At 42.3% G+C, this 19,666-nt stretch overlaps 1 protein-coding gene across 1 annotated transcript; it reads left to right on the top strand.

Annotated features, from left to right (window-relative positions):
* Window positions 1-4,508: 4,508 nt before the first annotated feature.
* LOC311502620 (histone H4) lies at window positions 4,509-4,858 on the top strand (the record flags this gene model as incomplete). The annotated part of the gene is made up of 1 exon (XM_084564933.1): window positions 4,509-4,858. Exon 1 carries the CDS (start codon window positions 4,547-4,549, stop codon window positions 4,856-4,858), a length of 312 nt encoding a protein of 103 aa, XP_084421059.1. The 5' UTR covers window positions 4,509-4,546.
* Window positions 4,859-19,666: the final 14,808 nt, after the last annotated feature.

The following is a 19,666-nucleotide window of genomic DNA, read 5'->3' as shown; positions in this document are numbered from 1 at the left end:
CTCCACATTGATTTCTCTCTACCTGGATATGACATCATAAGAAACGACAGACCTGGAGGAAAACGTGGAGGAGTGGCCTTGCTAATTAAAAGACATATTACTTACAGTGAAACAACCATTTCTTTAAATCCTGCACAAACCCAGAACAACGAATTTGTTGCTGTAAGAATCAAGTTGTCTTCAGACTCCAGCATTCTTGTCCTGTCAGTCTACTGTCCACCAGGTGTCACCCCCTCCCCACATCTTTTTCAAGAAGCCCTCCAAAAAGAAAGGGCAGTTATAATAATGGGAGACTTTAATGCTAAACATCCAAGCTTCAATAATAAAACTACAAACCTATCTGGTATTACACTACACAATATAATAGAACAGCTTGATTTAGTTGTCTTAAATAATGATGAACCAACACATTTCTCCTCTTCAAATAACTCCGTAGATATTTTGGATCTCTGCCTCGTCACGCCTGATCTCACAGGCAGAGTTACACAGTTTGCTGTTTGCTCCGATATTGGAAGCGATCATCTCCCAATATTTTCCTCATTTAATTTGAAGGCCCACATTGCTCCAAGGAAACCACAGTTTGACTATAAAAAGGCAAACTGGGAGGCCTTTAAACTCTCAACAACCAATCAGAGCACTAACCTTCCTCCTTGCAACCCTGAGCCTGCAGCCATTGACCAACGAGCACTTTTGCTAGGACAAATTCTCCTCACAGCCAGGGAAACCTCAATAAAACGTAAAGGAAATACAGAAGGTTCAAAAAATCTCCCACCATGCCTGATGTCCCTCATCAAATCCAAAAGGAAGCTAAGAAGAGAGTTCATGAAAACAAGATCCACAGAGATTAAACAAATAATTAACCAAATGCAAACACAAATACGGAGGGAAATCAAGAGAGAGAGAGAAAGAACATGGGATAAATTTTACAGAGACCTAAACAATGACCCAAACCCAAAAACCTTCTGGCAAAAAGTTCACAAATTAAATGGAAAGAAGAAGTACTCTAAGGTCACAGTACTAAAGCATGAAGGCAAGATAATTGAAGAAGAAAAAGAAAAGGCTAACATTTTCAAAGAACATCTGAAAAATGTTCATTCGTGCCCAAAAGATCCTCTATTTGACCCAGAGTGGAAGGAGATTGTAGAGCGACAGGTTAGCCTGCCTACCCATCTGCCCATATCAATAAATACAGATATCAATAACCCGCTAATCAAAGTCGTCACTATAACCGAACTTCAACACCACTTTCAAAAACTTAAACCAAAGGCCCCTGCAGAAGACGGAGTAGAAAATATACTTATTAAGGAATCAGCAATAGAATTTTTAGCTCAGCTTGCTGATCTCTACACCATCTGCCTACACACCGGATACTTCCCTAAACCCTGGAAATCAGCACTGGTCACCATGATCCCAAAACCAAATAAAGATTCTCACCTGTCAACAAACTACAGACCCATTAGCCTCCTGAGTAACCTGGGCAAACTATTGGAGAGAGTGCTGACAGCCAGACTCCATAAACACCTTGATGACCTTGGAATCCTGGGAGTCCACCAGGCTGGCTTCAGAAAAGAAAGAAGTACCACTGATAATATCCTACGACTAGCAGAAGATGTGCAACGAGGATTCAACAAAAAAGAAATAACAATTGCGGTCTTCTTCGATATCGAAAAAGCCTTCGATAAAATGTGGCATGAGGGACTCATATACAGGCTTCAGGACCAAAATCTCAGACTTCCACACCAACTAGTAGTGCTTTTAAACAGTTTTTTAAAAGATAGAGCAATTGCAGTTAAGGTCGGCACATCCATTTCTAACAGATTTTGTCCAGAAGCAGGTGTACCCCAAGGATCAGCCCTTAGTCCATTACTATTCCTCCTTTATATCAGTGACATATATTATCCACCAAGAGGACAGGGACAAGTTTCGCAGTTTGCAGATGACATCTGCTACTGGACTTCTTCCAAAAACATAAAATACGCTGCAAAAAAACTTCAAGTGTGCATCACTGAAATGGAAGAATGGGCAAATATGTGGAGAGTAAAATTAAACCCTGCAAAAACACAATGCCTACTATTCTCCAGATATCCTCGCAAAAAAGACAGAACAATCCCAAGTCTCAAACTCTATGACAATACCCTTCAAATAACCCCAACAGCAAAATTTTTAGGAGTGACGTTCCAGCAGAATATGAAATGGACAGACCACATAGCAGAGGTGGAAAAAGAGGCCAAGCGCAGACTTAACCATCTAAAAGTGCTGTGCAGAAGAAAGGGAGGAGCAACCCCAGGAACAGCCTCAAGGGTGTACAAGTCTTACATTCGGCCTTTGTTTGAGTACGCAGCTCCTGCCTGGTGCAACATAAGAAGCACAGAACTCAACAAACTTCAGGTCATTCAAAACGCTGCAATAAAGATGTGCTACAGACTCCCCAAATACACGAGCAATAAATACACACATGAACTCTCTGGTTTCATGACTCTAAAAGATAGAATGGCCTTTCTGGGGAAAAAATATTTGCACAGGGCCCAAAACAACCCATCACTCCAACCTATCATTCAGGAGGAAAGAACCAACCCACTCCGGTCCTTCTGTACCACACCGCTGTCGGTCTTACTGCAATATTGATAAAGAAATCTATCTTAATATAACCTCAATACATTTTATTCAATTTAGATCACACGAATAGAGTTACTTGTAGTATTTTATGTTATTGGATTTTATCTACTATTATATATTATACCACTTTGCTTCTAGAATCTGATTCTTCCTTTTTTTTTTTTTTTTTCATGATGTCCTAAAATGAGGGGAAAAGGAGAAAAGGGAAGAAGGGAGGGGAAGAGAAAGAAAAAAGGGGAAAAAAAAAAAAAAAAAAGGGGGGGGTGCGTGAATATTTGTGTATGTGTGTGTATATGCATCAGGGCTCTCAAGTGTCACGCATTGAGCGTGACAGTCACTCATTTCGGTCTTTTGTCACGCACTCCCGCCACACATTGAATTTCTCACGCAAAAAATATTTATAATATATTTAATATGCCGCAGCGCCCAAAATTTCTCTGGTCGCGCCTCTCTCACTATGGAACCGGCAGAAAGTGTGTGCAGTGAGAGATCGTCAGGTGTGCCGTGGCAAATTATCTAGTTTCACCTAATTGATCTAAAAATATTGGCCTGTATTCCATTAGCGGCCGGGTCTCGCTGTCAGCGTAGGTAAATAAAGGCCGGTCTCTAATAGCGGCCTGGGCTATTATTAGAACCATCTCGGCGGGTCAGGGTTTCGGCGGCAAGGTGTGGGAGGATCCCCTCAGCGGGACCTCTCCCCGGCGTCGGCCGGCCCCCGCCGGGCGCATTTCCTCCGTGGCGGTGCGCGGCCTGTAAGTGCTCGGGGCGAAGGTGGCTCGACGGCTCCGGCCGCGAGCTTTACAGCGACCCCCCGCATCTCACCTCACCGCTTCCCTGGGGTCGTGGAATCAGTGCTCACTGCGCCCTCTCTCCCTGCGGGGAGGGACGGGTCCCACTCGCTCCCGGCGCGACTGCCGACCTGCAGCGGACTCACTGTCCTCAGTGCGCTCCGACCGCGTCGCGCCGCTCATTTGTTGTTAATGTTCTGTATGCATACCATGTTATGGTAACTGTACGTTTTCAATAAATGAACCTAGTATTTTATAGGTTCAAATAGACACAAAATCTTGTTTTTGTTCATTCTAGTTCGTTTTGCTCAAATAGAAATAAGGCCTGCCTCTAATTCTGGCCTCCTTCCAATAAAGGCCTGGACCGCGATGCGCTTGAGTAAAATAAAGTATTAGAGGAAATACGGTATAAGACTTTTTTCTTTGTGTTTATTTGATTCATATTCAAGACACTTTGACAAGAATGACTTTATATTGTTACTTTAGGCTACAGAGCTTCATTTTTTTTAACATTTTCGGTTGGTGGTGTGCCTTGTGATTGTTTAAATGAAAAAAATGTACTTTGGCTCAAAAAAGGTTGAAAAACACTGACTTACGCGAATGACGCTTCCGCTCGTTGCTACAGCAACCTATCAGATCGGTGAAGAATGTGGCCCAGTCTGAACAGAACCATATCCGATTTGGACACTTGCTAAAGGCAGTGTGAACAGTCAGCCCTAAAAATCGGATATGAGAAGGAATCAGATTTGAATCAGATTCGTCTGCAGTCTGAACGCAGCCTAAGCATCACTTTGAGCACAGAGTAAGTCAACTCCTGTTGTAATGTTACAACGAAGTCACAACTTGTTTGACACAAACAATGAGTGTGTGCGACGACGGACGGACGGGGGGGGGGGGGGTTGGTGGATGTCACTCTTGCCTGTCTTCAAAACTTGAGAGCCCTGATGCATGCATGTATGCATATATAGGTACGCGTATGTATGTGCGCATATTTAGAGTGAGCAGAGTGAACAGTTGGTGATTGTGTCGAGAAACCGGAACTGAAGAGGGCGGTTGCCCTGAACAGTTCCTACAAGAATCAAGACTTTCAGTCAGTTAGACTCATATTCATCTTTGAATCTGTCAGAGAGTAAATCATCACGATGAGTGGAAGAGGCAAAGGAGGTAAAGGACTCGGTAAAGGAGGCGCCAAGCGTCACCGTAAAGTTCTCCGTGATAACATCCAGGGAATCACCAAGCCCGCTATCCGTCGTCTGGCTCGCCGAGGCGGTGTGAAGCGTATCTCCGGTCTGATCTACGAGGAGACCCGCGGTGTCCTCAAGGTCTTCCTGGAGAACGTGATCCGGGACGCTGTCACCTACACCGAGCACGCCAAGAGGAAGACGGTGACCGCCATGGACGTGGTCTACGCTCTCAAGAGACAGGGCCGCACTCTGTACGGCTTCGGAGGTTAAACACGACCAGACCTTCACTAACACAACGGCTCTTTTAAGAGCCACCCACTGCTACTCAGAGATCAATCATTATCTGCTTCTTAACTAAGTAGCTGTAACTCAATGAAGCATCACTCTAATGATGGTAGTGATGGTGAGATGAAGCCTCATGAGGCATCCAACCACTTGAGCTAATTGGTTCGAGAAAGGGTTCATCTGTCGAAGATTCACGTGCACACGACACCACCTACTGGCCAGGTGTATAATCACAGGCAGCTGTAGCTCTTCACCACATAATGTGTGATGCATTGAATTTCTGTGTCTTGTGTCTCTTGGGAATGACTGAATTACAAAAAACAAAAATGTATTTAAATGAAAACGTGTATGGTAAAATATTTGAGTGTGTTACGTGTGTAAATTTTCCCAAAATGGTAGTATCATATGATATGTCAGGTTGTGTAATGTTTTTCTGTCAAATGTCATGGGCTTAAGCAGGCAGAGGAAAGTGAAAGTGTTTGTGGAACTAGGAAGAGGACACTGAATATGTCTCTTCCTAGCTGGCTCCATCCTCTGACCTATCTTTCTCTCCTCACTCTCCTAAATATTCAAACCATATCTCTCTAAACTCTCCACACTATATAAACTATATCCAAACTCTGAATTGACCCAAATGAATTGTGAGGTCATAGGCTAGCAACACGCCGTGCGTCTCATTGTTTATGACTCTACCTCAGACAAGACGTTCAACGGCTACGTGTGATACCTGAGCAGCGACTGTTCACAGAGACGGTGGTAAAACGTAGTCAAGCATCTACAGAGATCTAAAGAGTTTATTGAACTGAATAAACAAAAAGGAGGTGCTAACTCTGAAGGAGATGAAGGAAAGAGGTGAAAAGTTTCCACCTAATATTGGAGGATACTGAACTTTATTGTGATGGAGAGCAGAGCTGTTGGTTGTTGGGTCGATGGATTCCATCTGCTAATTAACCACCTGGAGCCACGGTACAAGATGTTTAGATGAAAACATGTCTGAGACGACTCCATGTGAACTGCACGGTAAAGTGAACAAACACATTAGAGGAGATAAAAGATGTCAATACGAGGAGTTTCACAACAGATATCTGGAGCTTTCCCCCGGGTCACTTTTAAGTTTAACAGCACGTTAAACAGAGTTTAGTGCCACACAGTGCGATGTTAAATGAAACAAACACCAGTGACGTGAGAAAGACGATGGACAGCATGGGAAGGAGAGCGTAGTGTCGACCATCAAACACCAGATCAGCCTCCTCCTCAACCTCGGACCACACACCAGACACTTTCCCATTATGAGACTCAGGATCGTGCAGCAGATGTTCCTGATGATTATGCTGTGAATCCTTCTGCTCAGACCTCAGCTGATGTTCCTCCGAGCAGAGTGGAGGAATCCCAAACTGCTGAGCCACAGGAGACAGAAGAGACAGCAGCGGAGATTTACCAGGAATACAGCGACCATGACCCCAAGACTAAAACTAGAATAGACAGAAGAATTTACATTCCTCTCAGATGAACCGTCCTCACTGAACACTCTGACCATCTAATAGTTAAAGCCTCGGTCCAATGTGGCTCCAGAGACATGACAGGATTCTGGAAACTAAATGTCTAAACAATCTAGATCTGGTAAGTGAACTAAAAAGAGAAATTTGTAAAATTATAGAGCTGAGATTTCTGCTCAGATCTGATGCTGACCTGTGGGAACTGTTGAAGAACAGAGTGAAGGATTTCTTTAAATTCAAGTTATTGAATTAAATAAGATGACAAACTCTAAATATAAAGAGGACATGTTGAAATATGTTGAACTAAAATGCAAAAAAGACAAATCAGAAGAAGAAAACACTTTGACTAAATAATGATTTGTTGTTTAACATCCACAAAAAACATACTGACAACGGAGGACATACTTCATATTCTATCTCTGTCAGACTCAGTAACAACCTCATAACCAGCATCAAAGATTGTACAGTAAGTTCTATTTTAATGAAGGAGAGAAGAGACGAGTTGTCTTAGAGCTGCTCTCTGTCCTCTACACCTTTTTAAATGTTGTTGAGCCAAGTATGTTTTCTGATTTGTTGGGTGAAGTTAGGAGAGACGAGGTCATCTCAGCCATTAATCAACTAAATGTAGATAAATCTCCAGGTCCTGACGAGTTCTATAAACTCTGTTTTGAGGACGTTGACCTCTGACCTCAGTTTTTAATTCAAGCCTAGAGAGTGGTGTCCTCTGTGATTCCTTCTACCAAGGTGTGATGTGTTTGATAAAAGGAGATAAATCTGAATTAGATAGTTATAGAGAAATAACTATCATGAATGTAGATTATAAAGTATTAGCAAAAATAATAATGAATAGATTAAATTATGTTCTAGACGTAATAATAGAACAAGAACAAACATGTGCCATTAACGGTAGAAGGATGTGGGATAACCTCTGCACCCTTAGAGAAGTTGTTTATAACAGTGGGACAGACTTTTATATAGTTGGTCTTGATCAAAGGAAAGCCTTCGACTTTGTGTCTCATCAACATCTATGGGCCGTAATGAAGGCTTACGGTTTCCCTACGGACTTCATTAAAATGACTATACGTCATTATACGTTAAACCCTCGGTACAAACTTAAGTGAACAGAGTTTTAACTGAACCCTTTCAGATCTCTGGTGGTGTGAAACAGGGCTGTCCTCTGAGTGCTGCTCTCCACATTTTAGCTCAATTAAGTTGTTTAAAGAAGTGAAGAAGCTGGATAAGATCATCAGGAAGTCCAGCTCTGTCCTGGGCTGCTCTCTGGACTCAGTGAGGGAGGTGGGGGACAGGAGAGTTCTGGCTAAAGAGAGTCAGTTCTGATGAAGACAGAATCTGAATCTGAGAGAATATATGTGAAATGTGACTTAGTACCTGGTGACTCAGAGCAGAGGTGACCCGACTTCTACAACAGTTCTTGAACTTGTCCTTGATCCTTGTTTTGATTGTTTAACACATGATGCTTGTCTTCAAACCTCTTTGTAACAGCATGAGTCGTGAGCCTCCATCATCTTTCAGGAGGAACTCATCCAGCTGCATGTTTTTTAAAGCATCACTGCATGTGAAGAACAGATAAGTGTTTTAAGCCCTGAGGCCTGATGACTCTAAGTGCTGCCTCTACAACCTTCTGGTCCTCCTCAGAGAACTGGTTGATGGGGGTTACCACCAGGAACAGAAGCCGTCTGTTGGACTGGTCTCCATCTCCTGCTGTGACACTAATATTCCTGGAGTGTCTGGAGATCTGTTTCTCAAACCCTCGTCTTGTTGCCTCCCTGATTCCTTGAGTCACTGGTCTGAAGGAAGACTTTGACTCAAACACTGTTCGTCCAAAAATAGTGTTTCATTCATTCATTCATTCATCTTCTGTACCCGCTTGTTCCTGTTAAGGGTCACGGGGGTCTGCTGGAGTCTATCCCAGCTGTCATTGGTCTAGAGGGGGGGGGTCCACCCTGGACAGGTCTCCAGTCTATCCCAGCTGTCATTGGTCTAGAGGGGGGGTCCACTCTCCAGTCTATCCCAGCTGTCACTGGTCTAGAGGGGGGGTCCACCCTGGACAGGTCTCCAGTCTATCAAAGGGCCAAATATAGTGTTTCCTGAAGCACTTTTACCAGCTCCTGATTTTCCAAGGAAGACGATGGAGGGATCTGGATTCATGCTGGAGCAGAAGAAAACCTGCAGGAGTCAACAGAGAATCCACAGTTCTCTTAAAGACACGTTAAAGACTCAGTGTTTCTTTCTCTATACCTGGAATAATAACATTAAACTGCACCTTGTCTTCTCTGACAATGAGGAAAGTGAAGGACAATGATTTCTGATCTACTCTGAATGGAGAGATGTGGTGCGCCACACTGACTATATCTATGTGTGATGTTTGTGAGTTCAGTCTGAATATGACTGTGTGCTTAATGAACATTGGTGATGTGACATGGCAAACTGTCATGTCCTGATGTAAAGTTAATAAGATATTAGCATGAGCCCTAGCTGCTGTTGCCTAGCCACAGTAGCCAGTCTGTCCCCGTTTTCCAATTATTAAGACGTGTTTTTTCTTGCTTGTTGAATGGAGCCTTTTAATATAACACAACCACACTGAACTGTAGCCAGGTATACACTTTGTATTTTATTTATTTATTATTCACCATACATATTTTGAATAATAGTTTGCTATCATGGTAGGACAGTTATGATTGGCATCGACTTCGGTGTATTTTGTGTGTATCTTAGAAAAGTCTTAAACGGTTTACCTTCTTCCTCTCTGTTCTTTTTCCATTTTCCACATTCCTTCTCTATTGCCTGTATTAGTTGAACACATTCTAGTCTCTGTTCAACTAATAAACACTAACTTTAGGCAGAAGGTTAGTGTCCCTTTCTCTTTTTCTTTTTCATCTCAGTAACCATTGACACTTCCAAAAACCTTTCTTCATCTCCCTTCCCCTACGTCCTTTTTCCATGGATAACACTTGTTCCAGTCCATCATTCAGCTATGAGCAAGACATCACATTAGCCTGATCAGCTGATGGAGTTCCACATCAAGCACATCCAATCTGTTCCTGTTCCAAAACACTCTTATCTCCTGTCCTCTCCTTCCCCTCTCCCTGGCTGGTTCTGACAGTTAACTTGGCCATTCCCTCTTTTAGTTCACTTAACATGTTTATTTTTCTTCTTATATCTTTATTGCTGTCAGTGGTGTGTATGAAGGTGGTGCAGGACATAATGACTCACCAGTTGTTGCTGTGGTAGCTCCAAAGACCGATCACGTAAGGATTCAGTCCTGACACCAGAACTTCTTCAGACCCTTTGAGCAGCCTACTTCAACAGACAGTGAACTTGTGTTAGCACCGTTAGGTTTCCGTCCACCCGCTGCTTCAGCGTGCTCTTTGGATCGCACACACAACAGTAAATACACAACAACACTGATAGACTTATTTTACTATACCCGTGACTTCTTTTTATCTTTCCCTATTACTGTAAAATGTCTTTATTTCTGTCCTACTGGTCACTTCTTTTCAATACACAGAGGGGTGCTTTAACATCCAGACACTCAGGCAGTAAGGGCCTAAGTATCTAGATGAGGAGCCTTTAAACCCTCCTCTTTTACTCTTTTATTTCTTTACTTCTAATCCATACGAATTCTCTGCAAATAATTCTTACAAACAATACTACTGTTGAATCATACTCTGACATGACAGACATGCAGAAATCTGTTTAAAAGGTTTTCTGTTCACCTTTTTATTTAGTTGCGGCCGCTGGCTGTAAGAGACGTTCCTCCAGTCTAACTATTCCTTTCCAGGTAAACCGGACGAGCCCCCAATTTGTCGAAGGAGGAATTGTTCCCTCTCCTTCAGCCCAGGTTCTTTCTACCTATTGGAAAGGTTAGTCTGACTATGAATAGACCACCAGACAACTTCTCTCCAATCAACAGTTTATTTAGCAGCAGAGAACAGGTCCAGAGTCAGCGCTGAGACTTCAGCTTAACCACCTTATGGCTAGAAAAGGAGAAGCCCCCAACTATGTGTGCACACAAGTTTGATTCTATCTGGGCTCCACCCGAGGACAATAGGACGAGCGCCGCCTTTAGTGGATCAGTAGTTCTCCATGTGTAGCCGAGGCCGGCTCTAACTGGTTTCTACAAGGTGAAATATTAGAGTGTGGTGCATCTGATCTAGTGAGCAAAGCTGCAGCAAAGTGGTCAACAAGCCTGTATCTGGTATGATAGAAGAAGAAGACTTCTTTCTGTTTTTGACCTATCCAACAAAACTATTAGAACTACGATGTTGGAGTAAAACTACAGAGGCAGTGTCCTGTATCTGCCAGCAGGTGGCAGCAGATAGGCATTTAACAACCAGTCATGTCCTGGTAATCATGATCTTTATTTCTTTGTCACAAAACGAAAGTATAACTTTTAAACTAGACAATTCCCCTGCGGGAAATCGCGAGAGTGATGCAGTGGCCGCAGCAGTCTGCGATACCATGCTATATTGCTGTGATAGTACGATGCTACGATGCTATGATGATGCTACTGTGCCAAGATGCTACTACAATGCTATGATGCTAAGATGCTAAGATGCTATGATTCTAAGATGCTACAAAGTAAAAGTAGCATGTCTTTACTACCATGAGCAGCAGCTATAACAAAAAGCACAACTCAAATAGTCATTTAAGGCCTGGTTCCTTCTGACTGGATGGGTGTGAGTTTGATGTCATGCAGGGTACAACAAACCAAACAGGATGAGGAGGATGCAGTAGGCCTGGCTGAGAGAGAGAGAGACACTGAGAAGGGTCGTCCTTTACGCCCTTCTACAAACTGAAGGGCAGGTACAGGCAGCAGACCCCTCCCAGCTCCACCTGAAAGCCAGCATCAAATAAGGAAGAGAGTGGGAGGGATCTCACTAGGATCCCCAGACAAAGAACGAGCAAATCGTAACAATTGATCGTTAATCATAATAATTTTAACAATAAAACTCATTACTCCTACCTGAGCAATAGTTTAACAGTTTACGGCACAGTCTTACAGTTAGATAAACAATAATATTAAACTTAACACATCCAGGCTGTAACAAGGAATCAGCGATGAAGTGAAGACCTTCAAATTGTCCTGCGAGTCCAGCTCTTTGTCTCATGTTGGACGTCACTGCAGTCTGTCTGGATCAGCTGGAGGAAAACTATAGGCAGACAAATAGACATGTCAAATAATGTTATGTAACATACTTAATATAACTCTTATGAGTGTTCAACAGCTCATTATTTATTTAATTAAAAACATCATATTATATTAAATTACTCCAATTATATATATATACTGTCATTAATGTTGTTGCAAGCCATAAATGTTTCCTACTTTATGTGGTGGAATAATATATTTTTCAGTTTGACACAGTTTAATTTAAAAATATCTTCCCTTTAAATTGTAAAACTTCAACATTATTACTGTGATAAGCACCCGCTAGCAAGGCGGCGAATTAGCCGGCGGCTAACCCCACTAGCCTCCGCGTTAGCTCACGGCGAACTGCCGCGGCTAATTCGTGTTTAACTCCCGCGGGTCCGCGGTTAAATCCCGGTTAGCTAGCGGTTAAATCCCGGTTAGCTAGCGGTTAGTTAGCGGTTAGCTCGAGGCTAACTCCGCGGTTGAGTCCGCGGCGTTAAGCTAGCGGCTAGCTAGCTCCGTTAGCTCCGCTAGCTTGCTAACATACATGAGCTATGCTGGAAGGCTAGTCGTCGGCTAAATCACTGGGCGGCTAGTCGTTAGCGTCTGTTACCAGTTTAGCTATTCACTGACCTAATAAGATGAAGGAAACGGGTCAGGGATGTTGTGTCAGGAGTTTCAGCAAAGCAGCCAGATATAATTTGTGTTTAAAATAAAGGAAAAGGTCATAATGTCAGGTTCTGGCCCCCTACAGTACTGCAGTAATGGTTTGGGGGGTTTTAATGTTTTGGCAGATCATGTTTTCCACTGAGAGCTCTTTTCCCGCCTCTCGTCCCCAGCAGCTGCGTGAGTGAACGTGTGTAAGCTGGTTGGGGTCTGGTTGTCATGGCTACCAGGGTCAACTGCTCCTGTTAGAATGTCAGTTGGAAGACGGGGAAAGAGAGAGAAAATGCTGAAAAATCGCCTCGAACAGGAAGGACTTGTGGCCAAACCGTATTTCCAATCATTGAACCGACTTAACTTTGGGCATCTTGAGGCTTTCCTGAACGTCTAGATGTGTAATTTGTAGGTAAAATGAAGAAATGTGACCTATTCAAAGCGATTCAAAGAAAGGTTACGTCTGCTTTCCTCCAGAAATTTCCCTGCCTTTTTAACATGGCAGTCTATGGAGCTGTGGGTGGGTGTTGCTGGCGCATCTTTGTGTCTGACGCCAAAAGTATAAGACTTACAGCTTTAGCAGACGAATTTGAGTGAGAAGACACATTTTCCTACGTTTCTATGTATAAATTATGTCTGTCGTGTGAAATTTGTGGCCACGGGAGCAGTTTCTGTGCAGTTTTTTGACTAACTTTCTTCTCCCCTCCTCACTCTAGCTGATGATGTCATCCACTCTAGCACAAACATTCCGCGCAATACACACCCATTATAAACCCTGAAATTTGAGTAAAAACCTACACAACTCTGAGGCTTCATAGTTTAAAAACGGTAAAAGTTGTCGACAAGTGAAGTGAATCTCTGAAGAGAAGGCAAGAGTACCTACGTTTTAAAGTTTAAATGAAGTCTCTCGGTTAAAGTATGCCAGAGCAGTTCATTGTTGAAAATGTCTGTTGAATTTTTATTTTTTTCGGGCTTCTCCATTCATTTCAATTGGGAAATTTGTCGCAGTTTTTTCGCGACTACGTCGCGAAAAAATCTTGTTTGAAAGAACTGTATAGAAGCACACCGAGTCCGATCGAGACGCACGTTTTGATGTATTTTGACCTGTGTGCGACGAACGGTATTTGAGTTGAAAGGTTTCGAAAATGCGTAGGAAAAAGTTTAATAATAATAATAATAAGAAGAAGAAAAAACGTAGTGAAGAACAATAGTTTGCAGTGCTTCGCACTGCAAACTATTGACTCCCATAGCTTTGCTATGAGGGTCAATAGTTTGCATTGCGTAGCACTGCATCACTAATAACTAGACAATTCCCCTGCGGGAAATCGCGAGAGTGATGCAGTGGCCGCAGCAGTCTGCGATACCATGCTATATTGCTGTGATAGTACGATGCTATGACGATGCTACTATGCCAAGATACTAAGATGCTATGATACTAAGATGCTACAAAGCTAAGATACTATGCTGCTACGATGCTAAGATGTTACAATGCAATTATACTAAGATGCTATGATGCTTTAATGATCACCTGTTCATATAGTCATAATATAATCCTGGTGAAAATATTTGCGATTTACGTTGCAAATAATTTCATGTTTGACTACAAAAAGTAATGGTCAGGTCAAGACAGGTATGAAAGTATTCGCGACTTGCGTCGCAAATGTCTTTACTAAGTAGCATGTCTTTACTACCATGAGCAGCAGCTATAACAAAAAGCACAACTCAAATAGTCATTTAAGGCCTGGTTCCTTCTGACTGGATGGGTGTGAGTTTGATGTCATGCAGGGTACAACAAACCAAACAGGATGAGGAGGATGCAGTAGGCCTGGCTGAGAGAGAGAGACACTGAGAAGGGTCGTCCTTTACGCCCTTCTACAAACTGAAGGGCAGGTACAGGCAGCAGAGCCCTCCCAGCTCCACCTGAAAGCCAGCATCAAATAAGGAAGAGAGTGGGAGGGATCTCACTAGGATCCCCAGACAAAGAACGAGCAAATCGTAACAATTGATCGTTAATCATAATAATTTTTACAATAAAACTCATTACTCCTACCTGAGCAATAGTTTAACAGTTTACGGCACAGTCTTACAGTTAGAAAAACAATAATATTAAACTTAACACATCCAGGCTGTAACAAGGAATCAGCGATGAAGTGAAGACCTTCAAATTGTCCTGCGAGTCCAGCTCTTAGTCTCATGTTGGACGTCACTGCAGTCTGTCTGGATCAGCTGGAGGAAAACTATAGGCAGACAAATAGACATGTCAAATAATGTTATGTAACATACTTAATATAACTCTTATGAGTGTTCAACAGCTCATTATTTATTTAATTAAAAACATCATATTATATTAAATTACTCCAATTATATATATACTGTCATTAATGTTGTTGCAAGCCATAAATGTTTCCTACTTTATGTGGTGGAATAATATATTTTTCAGTTTGACACAGTTTCATTTAAAAATATCTTCCCTTTAAATTGTAAAACTTCAACATTATTACTGTGATAAGCACCCGCTAGCAAGGCGGCGAATTAGCCGGCGGCTAACCCCACTAGCCTCCGCGTTAGCTCACGGCTAACTGCCGCGGCTAATTCGTGTTTAACTCCCGCGGGTCCGCGGTTAAATCCCGGTTAGCTAGCGGTTAGCTAGCGGTTAGCTCGAGGCTAACTCCGCGGTTGAGTCCGCGGCGTTAAGGTAGCGGCTAGCTAGCTCCGTTAGCTCCGCTAGCTTGCTAACATACATGAGCTATGCTGGAAGGCTAGTCGTCGGCTAAATCACTGGGCGGCTAGTCGTTAGCGTCTGTTAGCAGTTGAGCTATTCACTGACCTAATAAGATGAAGGAAACGGGTCAGGGATGTTGTGTCAGGAGTTTCAGCAAAGCAGCCAGATATAATTTGTGTTTAAAATAAAGGAAAAGGTCATAATGTCAGGTTCTGGCCCCCTACAGTACTGCAGTAATGGTTTGGGGGGTTTTAATGTTTTGGCAGATCATGTTTTCCACTGAGAGCTCTTTTCCCGCCTCTCGTCCCCTGCAGCTGCGTGTGTGAACGTGTGTAAGCTGGTTGGGGTCTGGTTGTCATGGCTACCAGGGTCAACTGCTCCTGTTAGAATGTCAGTTGGAAGACGGGGAGAGAGAGAGAGAAAATGCTGAAATATCGCCTCGAACAGGAAGGACTTGTGGCCAAACCGTATTTCCAAACATTGAACCGACTTAACTTTGGGCATCTTGAGGCTTTCCTGAACGTCTAGATATGTAATTTGTGGGTAAAATGAAGAAATGTGACCTGTTTCAAGCGATTCAAAGAAAGGTTACGTCTGCTTTCCTCCAGAAATTTCCCTGCCTTTTTAACATGGCAGTCTATGGAGCTGTGGATGGGTGTTGCTGGCGCATCTTTGTGTCTGACGCCAAAACTATAAGACTTACAGCTTTAGCAGACGAATTTGAGTGAGAAGACACATTTTCCTACGTTTCTATGTATAAATTATGTCTGTCGTGTGAAATTTGTGGCCACGGGAGCAGTTTCTGTGCAGTTTTTTGACTAACTTTCTTCTCCCCTCCTCACTCTAGCTGATGATGTCATCCACTCTAGCACAAACATTCCGCGCAATACACACCCATTATAAACCCTGAAATTTGAGTAAAAACCTACACAACTCTGAGGCTTCATAGTTTAAAAACGGTAAAAGTTGCCGACAAGTGAAGTGAATCTCTGAAGAGAAGGCAAGAGTACCTACGTTTTAAAGTTGAAATGAAGTCTCTCGGTTAAAGTATGCCAGAGCAGTTCATTGTTGAAAATGTCTGTTGGAATTGTTTTTTTTTCGGGCTTCTCCATTCATTTCAATTGGGAAATTTGTCGCAGTTTTTTCGCGACTACGTCGCGAAAAAATCTTGTTTGAAAGAACTGTATAGAAGCACACCGAGTCCGATCGAGACGCACGTTTTGATGTATTTTGTGTCTGTGTGCGACGAACGGTATTTGAGTTGAAAGGTTTCGAAAATGCGTAGGAAAAAGTTTAATAATAACTAGACAATTCCCCTACGGGAAATCGCGAGAGTGATGCAGTGGCCGCAGCAGTCTGCGATACCATGCTATATTGCTGTGATAGTACGATGCTATGATGATGCTACTATGCCAAGATGCTACAATGCTATGATGCTAAGATACTAAGATGCTATGATACTAAGATGCTACAAAGCTAAGATACTATGTTGCTACGATGCTAAGATATTACAATGCAATTATACTAAGATGCTATGATGCTTTAATGATCACCTGTTCATATAGTCATAATATAATCCTGGTGAAAATATTTGCGACTTACGTTGCAAATAATTTCATGTTTGACTACAAAAAGTAATGGTCAGGTCAAGACAGGTATGAAAGTATTCGCGACTTACGTCGCGAATGTCTTTACTAAGTAGCATGTCTTTACTACCATGAGCAGCAGCTATAACAAAAAGCACAACTCAAATAGTCATTTAAGGCCTGGTTCCTTCTGACTGGATGGGTGTGAGTTTGATGTCATGCAGGGTACAACAAACCAAACAGGATGAGGAGGATGCAGTAGGCCTGGCTGAGAGAGAGAGACACTGAGAAGGGTCATCCTTTACGCCCTTCTACAAACTGAAGGGCAGGTACAGGCAGCAGAGCCCTCCCAGCTCCACCTGAAAGCCAGCATCACATAAGGAAGAGAGTGGGAGGGATCGTCACACCCCCACCAGGATTATATTATGACTATATGAACAGGTGAATTATTATGATTAACGATCAATTATTACAATTTGCTCGTTAATCATAATAATTTTAACAATAAAACTCATTACTCCTACCTGAGCAATAGTTTAACAGTTTACGGCACAGTCTTACAGTTAGAAAAACAATAATATTAAACTTAACACATCCAGGCTGTAACAAGGAATCAGCGATGAAGTGAAGACCTTCAAATTGTCCTGCGAGTCCAGCTCTTTGTCTCATGTTGGACGTCACTGCAGTCTGTCTGGATCAGCTGGAGGAAAACTATAGGCAGACAAATAGACATGTCAAATAATGTTATGTAACATACTTAATATAACTCTTATGAGTGTTCAACAGCTCATTATTTATTTAATTAAAAACATCATATTATATTAAATTACTCCAATTATATATATACTGTCATTAATGTTGTTGCAAGCCATAAATGTTTCCTACTTTATGTGGTGGAATAATATATTTTTCAGTTTGACACAGTTTAATTTAAAAATATCTTCCCTTTAAATTGTAAAACTTCAACATTATTACTGTGATAAGCACCCGCTAGCCAGGCGGCGAATTAGCCGGCGGCTAACCCCACTAGCCTCCGCGTTAGCTCGCGGCTAACTCCCGCGGCTAACTCGCGGTTAAGTCCCGCGGGTCCGCGGTTAAATCCCGGTTAGCTAGCGGTTAGCTAGCGGTTAGCTCGAGGCTAACTCCGCGGTTGAGTCCGCGGCGTTAAGGTAGCGGCTAGCTAGCTCCGTTAGCTCCGCTAGCTTGCTAACATACATGCGCTATGCTGGAAGGCTAGTCGTTAGCGTCTGTTAGCAGTTTAGCTATTCACTGACCTAATAAGATGAAGGAAACGGGTCAGGGATGTTGTGTCAGGAGTTTCAGCAAAGCAGCCAGATATAATTTGTGTTTAAAATAAAGAAAAAAGGTCAAACATGACTGAGAAGTTGTCATTCAGTCAATGAGAAGAGCAATAGCTAAGAGGCCCAGCAGCTGTGTGAAAGCACCAAGGGAGACAGGGATGGTTTGGGGGGTTTTAATGTTTTGGCAGATCCTGTTTTCCACTGGGAGCTTAAATAGTGGCTAGCGCTGACGCGCTAGCTGCTCTGCTTTCTCTGTCTGTCATTTTACACACGCAGATTCAAATTAAGTGCTACGAACTACTAAAATGGCTGCCTAATGTTAGCATTAGGTTAATGCATGTCTTTAATTTTTAGTGGCAAGAAATTAGTGGCTAGCTATTCGCTAACATGCTAATGGTGCCACTAATGCTACCACCAATTTCTACCACTAAAAATTAGCATTAGCCGCTAATGGTAACAATTAACATGACGCGCTAGCCACTAATTTTAACATTGGTTTAGTGTTAGCATGTCTTTTAAGCCACTAAAAATTAAATACATGCTAATTGCTAACATGCTAATTGCTAATATGCTATTCGCTAACATGCTAATGCTGCCACTAATGCTACCACCAATTTCTTGCCACTAAAAAGTAGCATTAGCCGCTAATGTTAGCAATTAACATGACGCGCTAGCCACTAATTTTAACATTGGTTTAGTGTTAGCATGTCTTTTAAGCCACTAAAAATTAAATACATGCTAATTGCTAACATGCTAATTGCTAATATGCTATTCGCTAACATGCTAATGCTGCCACTAATGCTACCACCAATTTCTTGCCACTAAAAAGTAGCATTAGCCGCTAATGGTAACAATTAACATGACGCGCTAGCCACTAATTTTAACATTGGTTTAGTGTTAGCATGTCTTTTAAGCCACTAAAAATTAAATACATGCTAATTGCTAACATGCTAATTGCTAATATGCTATTCGCTAACATGCTAATGCTGCCACTAATGCTACCACCAATTTCTTGCCACTAAAAAGTAGCATTAGCCGCTAATGTTAGCAATTAACATGACGCGCTAGCCAATGACAGACAGACACCTGTCATTGTTCAACTTAGGTGCCAAAAGCCAAAATGGCTGCCCCACATACCAGTTACTTATGTCAGTTGGAAGTTTCCCGCCTCTTTCTGTGGAGACCCTCCTCTTCTGCTGCGTGTGAGCGTGTGTATGCCCGTTGGGGCCTTGTTGTCACGGTTACCAGTTTGAATTTCAGTTAGAAGATGGCTAGAGGGAGAGAAAATGCTGAAACAAACCTCCTCGAACAGGAAGGCCTTGTGGCCAAACCGTGTTTCCAATCATTGAACCGACTTCACTTTGGGCATCTTGAGTCTTTCCTGAACGTCTAGATATGCAGTTTGTGGGTAAAATGAAGAAATGTGAGCTATAAAGAGCGATTCAAAGAAAGGATTGCTTCTGCTTTGCTCCAGAAATTTAACATGGCAGTCTATGAAGCTGTGGATGGGTGTTGCTGGCGCATCTTTGCGTCTCACGCCAAAACTATAAGACTTTACAGCTTTAGCAGACGAATTTGAGCGAGAAGACAAATTTTCCTACGTTTCTATGTATAAATTATATCTGAGGTGTGAAATTTATGGCCACGGGAGCAGTTTCTGTTTTATTTTTTGCCTATTTTCTTCTCTCCTCCTCACTCTACCTGCCACTCTAGCACCAACATTCCGCGCAATACACACCCATTATAAACCCTGAAATTTGAGTAAAAACCTACACAACTCTGAGGCTTCATAGTTTAAAAACGGTAAAAGTTGTCGATAAGTGAAGTGAATCGCTGAAGAGAAGGCAAGAGTACCTACGTTTTAAAATTTAAATGG

The sequence above is a fragment of the Chelon labrosus genome (assembly GCF_963514085.1).
Source record: "Chelon labrosus genome assembly, chromosome: 17".
Classification (NCBI taxonomy): Eukaryota; Metazoa; Chordata; class Actinopteri; order Mugiliformes; family Mugilidae; genus Chelon; species Chelon labrosus.
This window is presented reverse-complemented; position numbering and strand designations above follow the sequence as displayed.